Here is a 17,951-nt window from a genome sequence, read left to right as displayed (position 1 = left end):
TTTTTGACCATTTAAGAGAAAAGTAGGTCCTACCTGTGAGAGAAGAAGTAAAAAATGACGACTTCAATAATGAAATAACGGTCAAAATTTTGATATTTTGGAGTGAAAAATCAATGCCAAACACGGACTTAGGCTTGAATTATTTGAATTAAAATTTTCTCAAGTAAAAAACTTCTAATTAATTACTAGCTATAAAAAGAGTCCAATATCAATATATGTATTTTCCCTCTATCAGAATCTAATTATTGGCCAAAATAATATTAAACTTAACTATTTCACTTTAGTCTCTCAACTTTCAAAATTATTAAAAGGCATCTAGGTTAAAATCTCTATCCCCAAATAATTAAATTCTATAAACATTCGGGGCATTACATTCGAAATCCGGTACCTATGATTTAAACAACCGGGGAGCATCGACCTAAATCTTTTCATTTAAATTTTAAATTTACATATTTGTTTCTACCTTCTTTTAATCATCGTTGATTTTAATTTATCAATTTTTTTTATTTTTTATTTTTTACAAGTAGTCAGCTCCAATAGAGGATCGAGTCATGAAAAATCAAAGGTTCAACCATCACATATTGATGTTTTTCAATTTTATTCTATTTTACCCCTTTTTTTTCTTTTTTCTTGTTTTAGCGTCTCACTCTTATCTCTACTTTTTATTAATTTGCATTTGATGGTTCCCTTGAAAAAAGTATATTGGGAAGGCGTAAAAAATTTATTTGCCCCAAATATTTTGAATTAAGCAAAAAATAATAACAAATACAAAAATTTGACAAAATATTTACCTCGATTTCACAACAATCAATTTGAATATTTGAACAAAATCATTAGAATCAAAAATATGCTAATTGATCAAAATAACGATAAAACCAAGGCATAAAAAATGAAGAACCATTAATTTTAGATCTACGATCTAACTACATTGTCGTATAAATGTAAAGTTTTAGGGATTATTTGACAATTCTTTCTATATAAATTTTAGTAAATTTTAATAAAAATTATAAGTTAAATAAAAGATGTAACCAAAATTAATTAAAAATTTTGACATCAAAATTTTTAGCCATTTTTAAGCTATCTTAAACGAGAACTTATTCCTGTTTCCTAAATTATCTGGTCAACGGGGCTGGGCCAAGCCAAGCCAAGCCAAGCCAACCAGTTGAGACATTTCTTTTCGGAAAATGAAATAGTAATAAAGGAAATATACTATGAACTCTCTTTCCGCAACATGGGAAGAATAGCAGCCTCCCTCTGCAATAATAATCTAGGGTTTATACTATTTCTCCGTCTACATCTGTGACAATAATCAGGTATCTCATTACATTTATTGAATTATACTTAAAACTGTTGATTTATCACTCGATTTCATTGTGGTCAATGATTTTATTTGAGCTATTGTTGTGAATGATTTAATATCAACCTCGATATAAGATCTCGTTCTGCCTTGCCGCTATTTTAGTCTTGTAGCTCCTTATAATTTATTTTTATTGCCAAATTTGTTGTTTCTTGATGGTGATTTCCTTAAACAATGGTTACAGTGATTTTCTCAACTATCTCTCTCTTGAATTTTAGTGTGGTTGTTTATGGTTATTATCCTTGCCTTCAGAACCGGCTAATTTAATGTTTTCTTTTCATATTCTATATTATGCTAATAATTCGGTGTGCAAATGTAAATTAAACATATGGCGTGGTTTTATTTAACAGTATATTTATTGGCCTACTTTTGTTTGGCTAGGCTTTTGGAAATAGAACCGGAGTTCATAGAGCTTAAGTTTGGTTGACAACTGCGGTTTTAGATATTTGGCGTAATTTATCAGATTTGGTTAGTGCCAATGGCTTGGTTTAGAGCTGGTTCCAGTGTGGCAAAGTTGGCTATTAGGCGAACTATTTCGCAAAGCAGTTCGTATGTGACGAGAACAAAGGTCACTCGTGCTCAGAACCAGCAGTTCCACACTACAGTTTTTAAGTCAAAGGCACAATCTGCTCCTGTTCCGCGTCCCGTTCCTCTCTCCAGGTTGACTGATAGCTTTTTAGATGGGACAAGCAGTGTTTATCTTGAGGAGCTCCAGAGGGCTTGGGAGAAAGATCCTAATAGCGTGGATGAATCTTGGGACAATTTCTTTAGGAACTTTGTTGGCCAGGCCACCACCTCGCCTGGAATTTCTGGCCAAACAATCCAAGAGAGTATGCGGCTGTTGTTGCTTGTGAGAGCTTACCAGGTTTATGGTCACATGAAAGCCAAGTTGGACCCATTAGATTTGGAACAGAGGCCTATTCCTGATGATTTAGACCCAGCCCTTTATGGGTTTACAGAAGCTGATCTCGATAGAGAATTTTTTATTGGTGTTTGGAGAATATCTGGGTTCTTGTCTGAGAATCGTCCCGTGCAAACCTTGAGAGCGATACTGACTAGGTTAGAACAGGCTTATTGTGGAAGAATTGGTTATGAATACATGCATATTGCTGATCGTGAAAAGTGTAATTGGCTAAGAGACAAGATTGAGACTCCGACACCAACACAATACAACCGTCAGCGCCGTGAGGTTATCCTTGACAGGCTTATATGGAGCACCCAGTTTGAGAACTTCTTGGCAACAAAATGGACTGCAGCAAAGAGGTTTGGGCTAGAAGGTTGCGAGACATTGATTCCTGGCATGAAGGAGATGTTTGATAGATCAGCAGATCTTGGGGTAGAGAGCATTGTCATTGGAATGTCACATAGAGGCAGACTAAATGTTCTGGGCAACGTCGTTCGGAAACCACTGCGACAGATATTTAGCGAATTTAGTGGCGGTACAAAACCTGTGGATGAGATTCGCCTCTACATTGGAACTGGAGATGTTAAATATCATTTGGGAACATCTTATGACCGGCCAACAAGGGGTGGGAAGAGAATTCACTTGTCTTTGGTTGCAAATCCTAGTCACTTGGAAGCTGTGGACCCTGTCGTGGTTGGGAAAACTAGAGCCAAACAATACTACTCCAATGATGTGGATAGAACGAAGAACATGGGTATTTTAATTCATGGAGACGGTAGTTTCCCTGGACAAGGTGTCGTGTATGAGACATTGCATCTTAGTGCTCTTCCAAATTACACTACTGGTGGGACCATTCACATTGTGGTAAACAATCAAGTGGCATTCACTACTGACCCAAGATCAGGAAGATCCTCACAGTATTGTACAGATGTAGCCAAAGCTCTGAGTACTCCAATCTTCCACGTCAATGGTGATGATGTAGAGGCAGTTGTTCACGCCTGTGAACTTGCAGCAGAGTGGCGTCAGACATTCCATACTGATGTTGTGGTAGATATTGTATGCTATCGTAGATTTGGGCACAATGAGATTGACGAGCCATCCTTCACCCAGCCTAAAATGTACAAGGTTAGTGATGTTTATTTTCCTTCTGACTTAATGGAATCATCAGTTTTAAGGGACAATGACCCTCATTGTTAGCTTAAGTGGAACTCTTTCTTCTCAAAATTAACCTTCTTTCTTACTGATGCTAGATATGTAAGAGTATCATTCCTTTTACTGGTCTTTAACATCGCCTCTGGATGGAAATTAACTTTCTTTCTCACTGTTTAATAGTAAAAATTCTTTTTGCTAGTCTTTCGAAGTCTCACTTTGCCTTTGGGCGGAAATTAACTTTCTTTCTCACTGGTGCTATACTTTTGAAAGTATTATTCCTTTACGGATCTTTAGAAGTTTCACTTTGCCTCTGGATGCATTTTGTAGGTCATCCGAAATCATCTGTCAGCACTTGAGATCTACCAAAAGAAACTGTTAGAATCTGGCCAGGTTTCAAAAGAAGATGTTGATAAGATAAACAGCAAGGTCCTATCGATTCTTAATGAAGAATTTCTGGCCAGCAAAGATTATGTCCCTCAAAGAAGGGACTGGCTTTCAGCTTACTGGATGGGTTTCAAGTCTCCTGAGCAACTTTCACGTATTCGTAACACTGGGTAATATTATGTTCATCAATCTGTTTTATATTTTCTATTATAAGTCAATGAGTTTCGAGGCTGTGAACTTCTCTAATTTGCAGTGTCAAACCAGAGATCTTGAAGAATGTTGGTAAGGCTATTACAACCCTACCTGAAAATTTTAAACCTCATAGAGCAGTGAAGAGAATTTTTGACGATCGCGCAAAGATGATAGAGACAGGTGAGGGTATTGATTGGGCAGTGGGAGAAGCACTTGCTTTTGCAACATTGCTTGTAGAGGGAAATCACGTGAGGTTGAGTGGGCAGGATGTGGAGAGAGGCACTTTCAGTCACAGACATGCTGTTCTACATGACCAGGAAACGGGGGACCAGTACTGCCCCTTGGATCATGTTATGATGAACCAAAATGAAGAGATGTTTACTGTAAGCAACAGGTAAGTTGTGGTACCATATCTGCTTTCTATATATGTAATTTGCCCTTATTGCTTTCCTTTTGTGTCCTGGCAGACCTTTTCGTGTCAATTTGAAAAGTTTTACGGAATAGGTTTTATGCTGGTTATAAGCTTGGCAAGTTGGAAACCTTTCTAATCATGATTGAATTTACTTTTAATTTCGGTATTGTCCACACGTTAACATATATTATCATGAATTTCACTTTGAAAAATTGTCCAGATGGCTGCAAGAAATGTCAAACAGGACATTATTTTTGAAATGGAGGAAATTTTGATTAAATTGTTTCTCAAATTATTATTTTTTGGATATGGTGTTTGCACTTTGATTTTAACTGAGTCTCGGAGAATGAGGAACCATTAATGGTACTCATAAAATCAACAAGGCTTTTTAAGAATTATGGAAATCTATTAGGTTCAAGGTGGATAATTTTATTGAATACTAACAGTAATCAGACTTCTACAGGAGTGTATCATGGATAGATATATCTATTACTTCTTCAGCAAAAGATAAAAATTTATTTATTTAATTTAAATAAAATGAACCCTCCTTTTAGTCGCAGGTTTAAAACCAAAAAAGATTTTTTTTTCTTGATGTTTTCAAATTCTATTTTACCTGATTTATATGCTGATGCATTTAGTCCGTTGGTGCATCTAGGATTTTGCATTATAATATCTACAAAGTTTATAACCACATGAGATGCATCTTTACACTAGCTCAACTAATTGAATCGAAACAAAAACCAATAATTAAATATAAATTTTTTCTTTCCAAATTTAGTCCATAAAATCCTTCCTTTCACGTTGAAAAAATGTTTGACACTATGCTTTTTTATTCCTGAAGTTTTAAGGCTTTATTGCATCATGGTGTGAAGTCTTTGTATGCATTACCCATGGTATCTCATTGAGGATTTATTTTTCCCCACTATTCATATAAAATCAACAAGGCTTTTTTAGAATTAGGAAGTCTGTCAGGTTCAAGGTGGATAATTTCATTGCACACTGACAGTAATCAGACTTCTACAGGAGTGTATCATGGATAGATATATCTATTGCTTCTTCAGCAAAAGATAAAACTTTAGTTATTTAATTTAAATAAAATAAACCCTCCTTTCAGGCGCATCTAGGATTTTGCATTATAATATCTACGAAGTTTATAACCACATGAGATGCATCTTTATCCTAGCTCAACTAACTGAATTGAAACAAAAACCAATAATTAAATATAATTTTTTTCTTTTCCATATTTAGTCCATAAAATCTTTCCTTTCATGTTAAAGAAATGTTTGACATTATGCATTTTTATTCCTGAAGTTTTAGGGCTTTATTGCATCATGTGTGAAGTCTTTGTATGCATTACCCATGGTATCTTATTGAGGATCCCCCCCCCCCACCCCACTATTCATAAAAAAATTGTAATTAGGGGCCCCCCCCCCCACCCCACTATTCATAAAAAAATTGTAAAGAAGAAAGATTTGAAAGCCACATTAATTTGATTTGAAATAATGGTGACCTCTTTTGTTCGCTTCTTTTACATTTTTTAGCAATGAAGGATGTGATTGATTATAGTAGTTGTTAATTGATTTATCTTTTGAAAATTGAAATACATTGGAAAGGATGCTACTTAACACATGACATTTCAACTACAATGCTATTTTTAGGATAGTTATCAAGGTTGTTAGCATAATCAGTTGATATGTGCTACTAGTTTTTGCCAAATGATTATATTTTCTCCATACTATTACCATTTTTTTTGTGTAGCATTTTTGTAGAGCCATCCGCCTTATATTGTGGAAGAGTGACTAAATTTGTTCCTCTCGTGTAACATGGGATTGATTGAAAACTCTATATTCTCTACCCAGCACAGCACAATATTCTTACTTTCTAAAATTAAATCAAGTTTTTTGCTCATTAATTATCATTTATCCGAATGAAAGCCAGTTCTGCTAGCTTTCATTCTGCTCTGATATATGCACTTTTACCTTGACATTGCCTAGCATTTGAGTTGCTTCATATGTATTTCAAACTCTAGGCGAATGTTTTGTAGATTCTGGATAATTTATTAACGTTTTCGTTTTCGCCTGCCAGCTCTCTATCAGAATTTGGGGTTTTGGGATTTGAATTAGGTTACTCGATGGAAAACCCCAACTCTCTGGTATTGTGGGAAGCCCAATTTGGTGATTTTGCCAATGGAGCTCAGGTGATTTTCGATCAATTTCTCAGTAGTGGGGAGTCAAAATGGCTGCGGCAGACTGGATTAGTTGTTCTTCTACCTCATGGTTATGACGGCCAAGGCCCTGAACACTCGAGTGCCCGTTTGGAACGTTTCCTCCAGGTGCTACCCTTTCCTTGTACTCACACTTGCATGTATACCTTATATATGAACTGCATTGCATGTAGTCTTTCTCCTTAATTTTTTTTTTTTACTTTGGGGGATTATATTTCTAAGTGTCTACTCCTTTTCTTTTACCTTTTCTGTTCTATGGGTATATGGATGTGCTTTCTCTGTGTGTGTGTGTGTGATCCCGGGGAAGGGTGTATGGGTGCGTGGGTTAGTGAAGGAAATATTAGTGCCACAAAAATTAACCACCCCATTTCACCTCATATATCAAATTTTCGAACTTACATTAATGAAGTAACTTTATGTTGGAATTGGTACTCTATATCTACTTTTGTTCCATGTGTTTTGTATATCTGCTTCACCACATACAATCAAGCAGTTCTGATACGACCTCTTGACATCTAGGGGAGGGTTAAATGAAGAAATCATGTATATCTTTGTTTTTTGATTTCTCTGGTTTCAATTGTTAACTTTTGGACTTCTTATACATTTAAGTTATACCTATCGTGATTATCATATTTTCAGCCACATCACAAGTTTTTTGTTTATGCCTTTAGTTCACTACAATTGGTTGCTTGTCCAAGAAATTGAATTTAACCCATCACATTATAAATTTTGATTTCAGATGAGTGACGACCATCCTTATATTATCCCTGAGATGGACCCTACCCTTAGGACACAAATACAGGAGTGCAATTGGCAGGTGGTGAATGTCACTACTCCTGCAAATTATTTCCATGTTTTGCGGCGTCAAGTAAGTAGAACTAACTGGGCATATATTTGTGGTCTTCTATAGGTTGTCTTGATTTTCTTATCTTTCACATCTTTATGCCCCAGATACACAGGGAATTCCGCAAGCCTCTCATTGTGATGTCACCGAAGAACTTACTTCGTCACAAAGACTGCAAGTCAAATTTATCTGAGTTTGACGACGTTCAAGGCCATCCAGGATTTGACAAACAAGGGACCAGATTTAAACGCCTGATAAAGGACCAAAATGATCACTCAGATCTTGAAGAGGGAATTAGACGTCTGATTCTTTGCTCAGGAAAGGTGTGAAAAACTTTTCTGTTTTTCCCGTCTTCCATTTTTTCTTCACTAATCCTTAGTTATTTCTTTTTCCCCTGTTTGGGTACATCATTGTACAAATTTTTATGCACATAAAGCATTTTTGCTTGCTGTGCAGGTTTATTACGAGCTTGATGAGGAGAGGAAGAAAACAAATGGAAAGGACATTGCAATTTGTAGGGTGGAGCAGCTTTGTCCCTTCCCTTATAACCTCGTCCAGCGGGAACTTAAACGATACCCAAGTATGTCTTTTACATTGACAATTGTATTATCCTGTTCGAAGTTTTTCAATCCATTTTTTTATTTACTCGTAACGTGTAAGCCAATCCATGCTTTGTTGGATATGAGAAACACCATCAAGATTGTCTCAACTAAATTTTATTTAGGCACAAGAAAAATAGATACAAGATGAATGAAGCTGCATTCAAAGACAGTTTTTCTGGCCACCGGGACTAAATTGACTCATCTTGCCAACTCATTTTGGTTTTATTTCTTTGTTGATTCTTTCAGATGCAGAGGTTGTTTGGTGTCAGGAAGAGCCAATGAACATGGGAGCTTACAGTTACATTGCGCCTCGTCTACATACTGCTATGAAAGCACTGGGAAGGGGCACTATGGAGGACATCAAGTATGTTGGCCGTGCTCCATCTGCTGCCACAGCTACCGGTTTCTACCAGGTTCATGTCAAAGAGCAGACCGAACTAGTTCAGAAAAGTGTACAGCCTGATCCAATCGAATCTCCATAATCTCTCAGTGGTCAACCAATGAATTTCAAAGAGAAATTTCATGTTAAGAAATTTTTTGAGCACTTCAGTTTCTGTTGGTTCTTTTGAAAGGTATTTCAAGAGATGCTATTTTGTTTGCTGACATCAATTTCTCACATAAAATGAATAACGCTTTAGAATTTTCTTCAGTTTGGTACTACTAAAGGTGAGAATAAAATGTACTGAATTGATAATGATCCTTGAGAAGGTAACCTTTCTTTATACTAAGGATTCGTTTGATTGACTTCAATTCTATAAAAAATGTCACATTTGAGGAATTCGTTTTCTATTTTAGCTGATTGATGCGAAAGTGGAAATGGAGTTCGAATTCTAAGGTACAAACACTTGAAGTATAGTTTTGGCCAATTGAGTGGAAAATGCATTTATATGGTTTTGGTTGGTTTTTCTTTTCCAACTTACATAGAATTGGTTTGCCTTTTTCACTTTCGCAATCATACAGGCTTAAGAGTTCAATCTTTAAGATGTAATAGAATCAAACTGATTAATTAGCGTATGGTTGGTTTAGTTTTCCATTTTCAATTTAGGTTTCAAAACGATTTTTAGTTTTCCCAAAAAAAGGCGCGTTTTAGATGTTTTTCGCGTTTTGAGAATTTATAACTATGAATGCCTAAAACAATAAAAAGTCGTTTTGCATTTTCAGTTATAAATTTTAACTCGTTTTTGAAAATGCATTTTCAAAAACGACGGACCAAATGCGTATTTCGCGTTTTCGAAAAAAGAAATCGAAAAATGGCTCGAAAACGTCAAATCAACCGCAGTCTTATTAATTGTTTGAATTGATGGAATTGAAACTTAAATAAAGGTTAAACAGTTAAATATATCATAGAGCTGTAATTTCTGACATCATAATACTAATTTCATAGCATCCATTACTATTGTCATTAATTATAGCATTAAATTATCATCATAATGTTTTAATTACATATCAAGTCATCACTATAACATTATTATCAATATATTAAAGTGGATCGTCTTAACTATGCTTACGAGAAAAATATCATTTGGATCGGACCTAATATCAAATTGCGTCAAACTATCTTTTAAGCTTGATTTAATTCGATTATTTCAAAAGTCACAAGAATTGAGACGAGGTCAAAAAAGAAATACCTAACTAATATTCCTAATTCAATAGGATATGAATATCTAACCCATGTTTGGTAGAGATTAAAATTAAATTTTTCGTAAATACGTAGTTGAAAAGTTGATTCCATAAAATCTATAGTTAAAACTAATTATTAACTTAAATTAAAATTTTAATATCTACCAAACATAGTCCTAATATCCATATAATAGGAATATGGTATCCCAATTATCCGCCGATGCAGATGGCCCAATGTTAACGTACGCTGCAGGATAGATTTCAGTTCAGTTACGAACAACTTATTTAGAATATTAAAAAGAAATAATTAATTTCGGCAAATAATTTTCCCAATAATAAAAATATTAACAATAACAAAATAAATCGAGGTAATTAAAGTATATATTAATGGCAGAAACTCACAAACAACGCTCCCTTTTTACTCCATCCCCGGAATCACAACAGCACACAGGTTCCTCTCCTCCCCCCATAAATGCTGTATGTATATGTGTAAATGTAGTTACATTGATGAATTGGTTGAGTGGGCGTTTTGATTATGTATGTGAATTGTGAAATTCGGTGTTGCAGGCGAGGAAATTGAAGGGGGGGAGATCTGATGTACTTGCTTCCGGATCTCTACATACTGCTTCATGAAGGTTGCCGTAGAGCATAAAGGTATTTCTGTCCAGTGCCCCTTTCTCTGTGTGAATAGATGGGTGTGGGAGTGTGAGCGTATGTGTAAGTATTGTTTCGAATTGTATTGATTGAACAATTTTCTAATTTTTATTATTCGTCTGACAGCGTGGAGTTTGTTAAATTTAGACGAGTAATTAATTTTTTTTTTTTTTCTGAATTTTGATTTTACTTTTTTACGCTTTTTAGTTGTCACGTCGATTGAATTTGTGTTTGTTTTTTCATTTCATTCTTTCTGGAAAGAATATAAAGGGATGATTTTTGTTCATAGTTTGCGTGTTCTTTCTATCTGGAAAAGACTAGAAACAAATGATTTTTGTTCATAATTTGCGTGCAGCAAGATTAGAACTTTCCGTGTTTGTATGTTATAGTAATACTGAGATAGGGGCTAATGCGTATGTGGATCAGACTGACCAAAAAATATTTACTCAGAAATCCTGATGAGGGGGAGGGCTATGATTCACCGCGATCATGATTGTATAAATTGTGTTGGTTTTGTGTCCTAGCTTCTGTGTCCGTTCAAACCATAGATGTGATTATTATGATTGTAAGTCATAGTGAGGGCTTCACCTGTACCTCTGAGGGGTGGAACTTGGAAGTAAAGCCTGTATTGGTTATAAAAGAAAGACCTATTTACATGAGATGTAAGCTTGCAATACAAAGGAAACTGAAATACTGGAATACAATTTGCTAGAAGGAAAAAGTTATTAGTTAACAAGAGTCAAGAAGAAAGCATTTTTTTTAGCTGGTGCAGCACTGTACTTCATATTATGTCATAAGATATATCTAGAATACTAGGGCAAGGAGTTTTGAGCTATGCAGCCTAACCTCTTTTAGTAATCAGCAATTATATACGAGTTTTGGGAGGGATAATGGTTTATGGATTGATGTCTTAGTCCCATGCACTTATTTTGGTGTGTGATAGGAAGCATGTCAAATATTTTGAAGTGCACTGCACGTCCTGTAAGTTTAAAGCTTCCAGGGATTTTAACAATTGATCTGGCTTTCCCTTTTTGTATACACTAGTTGGCATTTTCAGTGGAATGCTTGTGAGATGAGATGATTGTGATTTGTGATGCAGGCTACAAAATCTAGAAAAAGAAAGTTTAAATGATCTTTGGATGAATGGAGACTTGTTTGGAGAAGTTCTGCATCTCAAATCACCTTTAGAATTGAAATGGTATTACTAAATTACCTTTAAATTTAAATTCAAATGTTTTCATGTCAAGGACTTTTGTAAATTTAGAAAATATGTAATACACAAACTCTGGAAACCACTGTTATTACATAGGAGCCTACTCATTTAGATTCTGTTTTAAAGTCATCAGAGTTAATACATTAATAATTTATCAAATTAGAATTTGAATCGTGCTACGTTTTGGAGTCTATACTTCCTATCATGAGATCGTTGTGTTGACACTATACTTCCTAACGTGAGAGTGTTGTGTTGACACCATTCACCGTTTTTGGGCTTCAAGGCAATCCCTTCGCTAGATCTGGTTTGATCCCTGCAAGGGCAAAGTTCTCTCTCTCTTCTCTTCTCCTTCTATTATTTTCTTTTTCTAAGTTTAAATAAGACAAAACCGAAAACAGCTACTAATATTCTCTTCTTTGACCAGTAAACCTTTATGCATCCAAAATTACTAAAAAATATATGCCCACTGCAAATTCTTAAGGGGTATGAGACTGGAATGAATATTTTTATTTATTTTTTTGGATCATGAAACAACGCAAATGATTTTAGAAGATAATAAAAAAATTAAAATTAAAAAAAAAAAAAAGAAGAAACACTACAATACCAGTAATAGTAGCATAATTTCATTAAAAAGGAAAGGGGAATGTTAGAATGGCTCACATTCTTGGTTGCAAAGCACTCCACTCTTTGTCAGCCAAATGGTTGTAAGAGTAGCTGTAGACGTGTAAGATGTGCCATGTAGTCCAGGCCCAGCACATCATCAATCCATGTGGAAGTCTTTGGGCTCTCTACATTTAACCACAAGGCCTACTGGGGCATAGTAGTGTGAAGGCAGACTGGGAGGACCCACTTTACCCCTCTAGTTTGGTGCTTTCATGGATTCGATGTTATATGACTTGAAAATACATACGGAAAACTACAGTTTGCGACAATATTGTTTAGAATCAATTTTGAGATTGGCATTGAGGTTATGTGTCTTAGAGATGGTGGGAAAATTGAGCTGGGATGTAAATGTAGGACACTAGCCATGGTATCTTATTCCTGATCCATCTCATCTTGCTGGAGTTAAGAGGGAAGATTCTACTTGAAATACTAAAATATTGATGCTAGTTGCCAAAATAATTCTTTTAGTGTTTCTATATGTCAGCTGCCACCCTGCGCTACTACACACTTTGCATTGCAACTAAAATAATTCAGCAATAAGATATCGCAGGAAAAGAAAAAATCTAGTTTAACAAATATACTCATTGTAGGCAAAAATGGGGAAGATATGAATTCACACATATATAGATAATAGGGTAAATATGTATCGATAAAATGAAACACAAATTCTACAGATGGATTGAGCCAAATAATATTACCCGAAGCCTTTATAGTTTCTGTAGCACATCTGATCCGAAACAAAAGATAATAGTACTTTTGTTATATTATTATCTTTTTACCTAAAAATGAACAGACCATGACAGCAAGATATGCTATCTGTATTGGTCTATGGCTTAATTTTGCTGCACTTATAGGACAGAGCCCTGGGTTTTTCCTTTTAGGACCTTCATTGAGAGGACAAACTAGAGGTGGATGGAGAGGAGTTAAAACATCATCATCTTGATTTCCTTCCAAGCCCCAATACTTAAGTGCAGACTCTGGCAAACTTTGCTGCAAAGCCAAAAAAGGGTCCCCATAAATGGCAAACAATCTCTCTGTAGAAGTGTAGAATGTGAAACTAGTGGTAGTGAATGGTGATTATATTTCATTCACCTCCAGTGACAAACATTGGGGTGGGGGTGGGAATTCGTGTGGCATGTTTGGTATTTTATATTGGACCATATTGAATAGGATTGGAGAAGTAAAATAAGTTTAATTTTTATCCTTATACTATCCACTGATGTCAAATACTGCTTATCAAACATGCTTGTGGGATCTATGCTGCTCATACTTTATTTTGGTCCCTGGGAAATCATGTTCAAAATTACCAATCTCTCGCTGAGATAACTTCTCATTTTATTTAGAACATAGCCGACTTCTGACAAAAATATGGAATAGATTGATGAACATATATGCTCCATATCCCAGTAAAATTAGATTGATAGCACTTGCCTCAGGGAAGAGCTTATATGATTTCTTATATCGTCCGAACCATCACTCTTTGAATTCTGATTTTAATATTTTCATGATATTTTATTTTTTGAAATGCAGATACCATGGAAAGAAACTGTGAGGCATCCATAAAATGCTTCCAGAACAAGGGTTATCCTTGCACTCTGTATTTTAATGGTAACTCTCTTGAAGGCTTTCCAGGGATCCAAGAGAGCATCTATGCTCACCCAGGTGGAACTGTTACAAAACCAGAGGCCACATTAAGCAGCAAGCCTCCTGAATCTTCTGAAGAATCTAAACAAAGAGATGTCAGTCATCATGACTTTGGCTCATGGTCAGCCTTCTATCCCGATTCTAGTAATGTGCTGACGCACCAACCTAATGCCTTTGAGGGACGGTTCTACCCATTTGCAATAAATTATCAATTTCAGTATACCCCGTCAAACATGTTTCCTCCAAATTATCCACATGATTACTGCTTCCAAGATTTTCAATACTTTATTGTTATTGATTTTGAGGCGACGTGTGACAAAGAAAAGAATCCTCATCCACAAGAGATAATTGAGTTCCCATCAGTAATAGTGAACAGCATTACTGGACAGTTGGAAGCATGTTTTCAAACATATGTGCGACCAACTTGCAACCAACTCCTGAGTGATTTCTGCAAGGATCTGACAGGCATCCAACAAATTCAGGTTTGTTTTGAATGTATTTCAATCATTTTGTTCGTGCTTGTCGAGAGAGAGAGACAAAAAAAGTTACTGAAGGTGATACCCATATAAGGCTAGTAGATTTCCATTGAGAGAGAGAGAGAGAGCATATACTGAGATGGATTTCTTCAGGGGGAGAGAGCACATATTGAGATCGTTTCTTCGGTCCAATACTTTCTTGGTTACGCTTCAAATTCATTGTGGAAGAAAATTCACAAGGCTATATTCCAGGCATAAAACCACGATGGTGTGCAGTGTGCTACTTGGCTTGAATAGCTGTTCCCATGATTCTTTGCTTTTCTGTCATTCCTTTCATCAAGGTTTAAAAAACTCTTAAATCTATCAGGGTCACCCTATCAGGAGACTTACCTCATTTTTTTTATTAATAATAAAGCCACTCTTTTGGATTATGCAGTCCAATTTAGAAAGCCTGACTGAGCATTTATTATTGAATCTGTTCTTGAACTTTTTAAATTGTAGAATACACATCTCCACCTAGCCACTACGAAGGAAATGAAAATAGAAACACCGTAAAGTCACCCACATTTGATAAAGATTACCTGTATTTTTTTTATCCATACAATTCACTCTTGACAGTCCCTTAGCACTTCATATTCTCGTTATAATCTGTTTTGAGTATATAATATTTTTACGTGAGAATCTAGCTTTTTTCTTGGACAAATTTAGTTTAGTCACAAGGAAGCTGTTTCTTTAACAGTCAATTTCAGTGTATTGGTTATTAGAAGTTGACAGCTCTAGGGCAACTATGATTCCTCATTGAAAAAAACGTTTTCCTGGATGATTAAAGCAATGGGTGATTGCCATAAATGTAGAAGTACTATAATATATTCTGCAGTGTAGAACATCAAAGAAATTTTCCTCTTGCTGGTGAAGGAAAAAACTACACAACACTTGAAGTCAGATCTTAATAGATTTTTCAGCTAATAGGATTAAAACATGCTATGTCTTGCAGTCATTTGCAGTTAACTGGTTATTAAGAGACGGCAGTTTTAGAGTAACTTATTCTATAGTCCTCATTGAGAGAAATATTTTCTATGATAAACAAAGCAATGGGTGATTCCTATAAGTGTAAAAGTACGATATATGTTTTGTCTGCAGTGCAGAATATCCAAGAAATTTTCTTCTTGCTGGTGAAGTAGTTGAAAAAACTACACGACACTTGGAGTGAGATCTTAATAGATTTTTCAGCTAATATGCTAAAACACATGCTATGACTTGTAGTCACTCTAGGACCAAAGACTCAGAGAAATGAGATTGATATGAGACAATGAGCTTAGATGGAATCTTGAGAAAATAATTTGGTAGCTGTCAAGCTGATTACCCAAATTCCATTTTGACTGGTGAAAAATTTGCCAAGTAGTTCAGATGTCGGTATGTTTTGTGAACTTAACCAATTATGTTCTTCATACTGTCTGATGCTATCCTTTATCCTGAGTCCTAGTTATTTAGTGTCGACTGTAAATTTTGTGGAACTTGTTCTCATATGACTGTTTGGCTTTACTAGGTGGACAGGGGTGTTACTCTGAGTGAAGCTCTTCTTAGGCATGATAAATGGCTTGAGAAGAAGGGGATTAAGAACACCAACTTTGCTGTGGTTACGTGGTCCAATTGGGATTGTCGAGTAATGCTAGAGTCAGAGTGCCGTTACAAAAAACTTAGAAAGCCTCCTTATTTCAATCGGTAAATTTCTGGTACTCATTTAAATGCTTGCCATCAAAATTTAAAACTATTCTCTGCCATCTACATTCTCTTATTTTTATACGAAATATGTTATGTCCGTAGGCATTAACATGTATTTCCCTCTCTTTGCCCAGATGGATCAACTTGAAGGTTCCTTTTTGTGAGGTTTTTGGTGGGGTGAGGTGCAATCTCAAGGAGGCGGTCCAGATGGCTGGTCTGTCCTGGCAAGGTCGTGCGCACTGTGGTCTAGATGATGCCAAAAACACTGCCCGCTTACTTGCATTGCTCATGCACAAAGGCTTTAAATTTTCAATTACTAACTCGCTTACTTGCCAGACCATTGATGATTGCTATACTCGGAAGCCATCCCAGGAACAACAGCCTTTTTCTGCATCACCTCAACCTCAGAAATTGAGGGAATTGCAAGCTCCAGTGGTGCACTACCATCCTTTTTGTTATTGTGGGGTGAAAAGCAGCAAAGGGATTGTTCGTAAACCAGGTCCTAAGCAAGGGAGCCTGTTCTTTGGGTGTGGAAACTGGACTGCTGCTAGAGGTGCTCGATGCCATTACTTTGAATGGGCTTCTACCTGACTCAGATTATTCTGTCCATAAAATGAGCAATTCTATCGTTTGTCAGGCCAAAAAAAAAAGAAAAGAAAAAAAGAATTGGATGTCCGTTGCCTTCTGGTTAGGTTTCTGCTTCTCTTCGAGGGACATGTAGATAGTTGGCTCTGATGCTAGAGACGGGCGATCTAGCCACTCTAGATGACTTCATGTTGACAAAAAATCGAACGTTATATATGCGAGGTACCAATAGTGCTTTGTTGCTTGCTTAATTATCGTTAATAATGTGTGAAATAGGGTATGTAATTACAATGAGAACGACCTCTGTTTAAATGGGTTTGAGTGCTTATTTCTGATCAATTTCCATTTACTCAGCCTGGTTGTCTTCCGTCCAACACACAGCAGTTTTAAATTTTCAGCCCGAAACTTGGGTGCATTGTGGTCTCCTCAATATCTATATTATGTAGAACCAGTCACTGGTCCTGTCCGGATCATACTAATGGACCAGTTGACAAGTGAACCGGTCAAAGACCCACTGATATCCACCCGGTACAGATGAGTTTTTGGAAGGAACTGGGACTGGTTTGTAAATGCCTTCAAAAGATTTTTCTTTCAAAATGAGTAATTTTTTGGAGTATAAGTGGTTGAAAAGTAGGAAAAATTTTAAATTTACTTGCAAAATATTTTATTGTATGAATATGTGTTCGAAAATAATTTTGAGAAAAAAGAGTACTGAAAAAATGGAGGACAAATATTGAAGACAAAATATACAAATATAGGTAAAATATATAAATATTTAGCACGAAATGGAAATTATTGTTATTAATTATGATAATAAAAAAATGAACTACTTGGAAAAATTATTGTTTCAAAAACACACTAATTAAGTAAAATAAACAAACAAAAAAATGGGTTATCAAAAGTGTCGTGTTTTAAAAAAAAAAAAAAAAAAAAAAATAAGAAAAGCAGTTCGCATTATTTAAAGAGTTCATCAAATGATACCTTCTAAAATTGTTAAATGTAATAAATGAAAATATGACATCATGCAGTGTAATAAAATAAGAATTTGCAGTCACTGAACAAGAACTACTCGGAAAAAGTGCGAATATTGGTGCTAGATTACAACACATTCAAGTTCTCTCTGAGATTATGCATTATGCAAAGTATGACGATTACAGATAAATAAACTTTTCAAAATAGAATTATTGAACCAGGAATAGCGCTGATCATTTTGGTTCTAGCGATCCATTGACTTTCTCCATGATCTCTCATATCTTCTGCAATCATCAACACACGATCAGAAGGTTGAGTTTAAACACCAACA

General features: G+C 35.6%; 2 protein-coding genes across 3 annotated transcripts; both read left to right on the top strand.

Moving 5' to 3' along the window:
- Nucleotides 1–1,149: 1,149 nt before the first annotated feature.
- Nucleotides 1,150–8,821, top strand: LOC111384314 (2-oxoglutarate dehydrogenase, mitochondrial-like). Its single transcript, XM_023008581.1, has 9 exons — nucleotides 1,150–1,313; nucleotides 1,739–3,386; nucleotides 3,741–3,967; nucleotides 4,051–4,383; nucleotides 6,487–6,733; nucleotides 7,365–7,493; nucleotides 7,577–7,792; nucleotides 7,926–8,049; nucleotides 8,318–8,821. The coding sequence occupies exons 2-9, from the start codon at nucleotides 1,836–1,838 to the stop codon at nucleotides 8,551–8,553; spliced, it is 3,063 nt and encodes a 1,020-aa protein (XP_022864349.1). The 5' UTR covers nucleotides 1,150–1,313; nucleotides 1,739–1,835; the 3' UTR covers nucleotides 8,554–8,821.
- A 1,176-nt stretch (nucleotides 8,822–9,997) lies between these two features.
- On the top strand, nucleotides 9,998–17,001 carry LOC111384300. 2 transcript variants are annotated; one of them, XM_023008567.1, is made up of 5 exons: nucleotides 9,998–10,142; nucleotides 10,259–10,345; nucleotides 13,752–14,347; nucleotides 15,888–16,063; nucleotides 16,198–17,001. In XM_023008567.1, the coding sequence occupies exons 2-5, from the start codon at nucleotides 10,321–10,323 to the stop codon at nucleotides 16,652–16,654; spliced, it is 1,254 nt and encodes a 417-aa protein (XP_022864335.1). In that variant the 5' UTR covers nucleotides 9,998–10,142; nucleotides 10,259–10,320; the 3' UTR covers nucleotides 16,655–17,001. The 2 variants fall into 2 exon arrangements, with proteins under 2 accessions (XP_022864335.1, XP_022864343.1); XM_023008575.1 differs by having other exon boundaries at nucleotides 10,086–10,168.
- Nucleotides 17,002–17,951: the final 950 nt, after the last annotated feature.

Source organism: Olea europaea, chromosome 3 (genome assembly GCF_002742605.1).
Source record: "Olea europaea var. sylvestris chromosome 3, O_europaea_v1, whole genome shotgun sequence".
NCBI lineage: Eukaryota > Viridiplantae > Streptophyta > Magnoliopsida > Lamiales > Oleaceae > Olea > Olea europaea.
Note: the sequence above shows the minus strand (reverse complement) of the source record. Positions and strands in the feature narration are given on the sequence as shown.

Coding starts and splice junctions, on each gene's coding strand:
- LOC111384314 (XM_023008581.1), top strand. CDS start 1,836: ATGGCTTGGTTTAGAGCTGGTTCCAGTGTGGCAAAGTTGGCTATTAGG. Junction 3,968..4,050: donor TCACGTATTCGTAACACTGG/GTAATATTATGT, acceptor TCTAATTTGCAG/TGTCAAACCAGAGATCTTGA. Junction 6,734..7,364: donor GTTTGGAACGTTTCCTCCAG/GTGCTACCCTTT, acceptor TTTTGATTTCAG/ATGAGTGACGACCATCCTTA.
- LOC111384300 (XM_023008567.1), top strand. CDS start 10,321: ATGAAGGTTGCCGTAGAGCATAAAG. Junction 10,346..13,751: donor GGTTGCCGTAGAGCATAAAG/GTATTTCTGTCC, acceptor TTTGAAATGCAG/ATACCATGGAAAGAAACTGT. Junction 16,064..16,197: donor AAGCCTCCTTATTTCAATCG/GTAAATTTCTGG, acceptor CTCTTTGCCCAG/ATGGATCAACTTGAAGGTTC.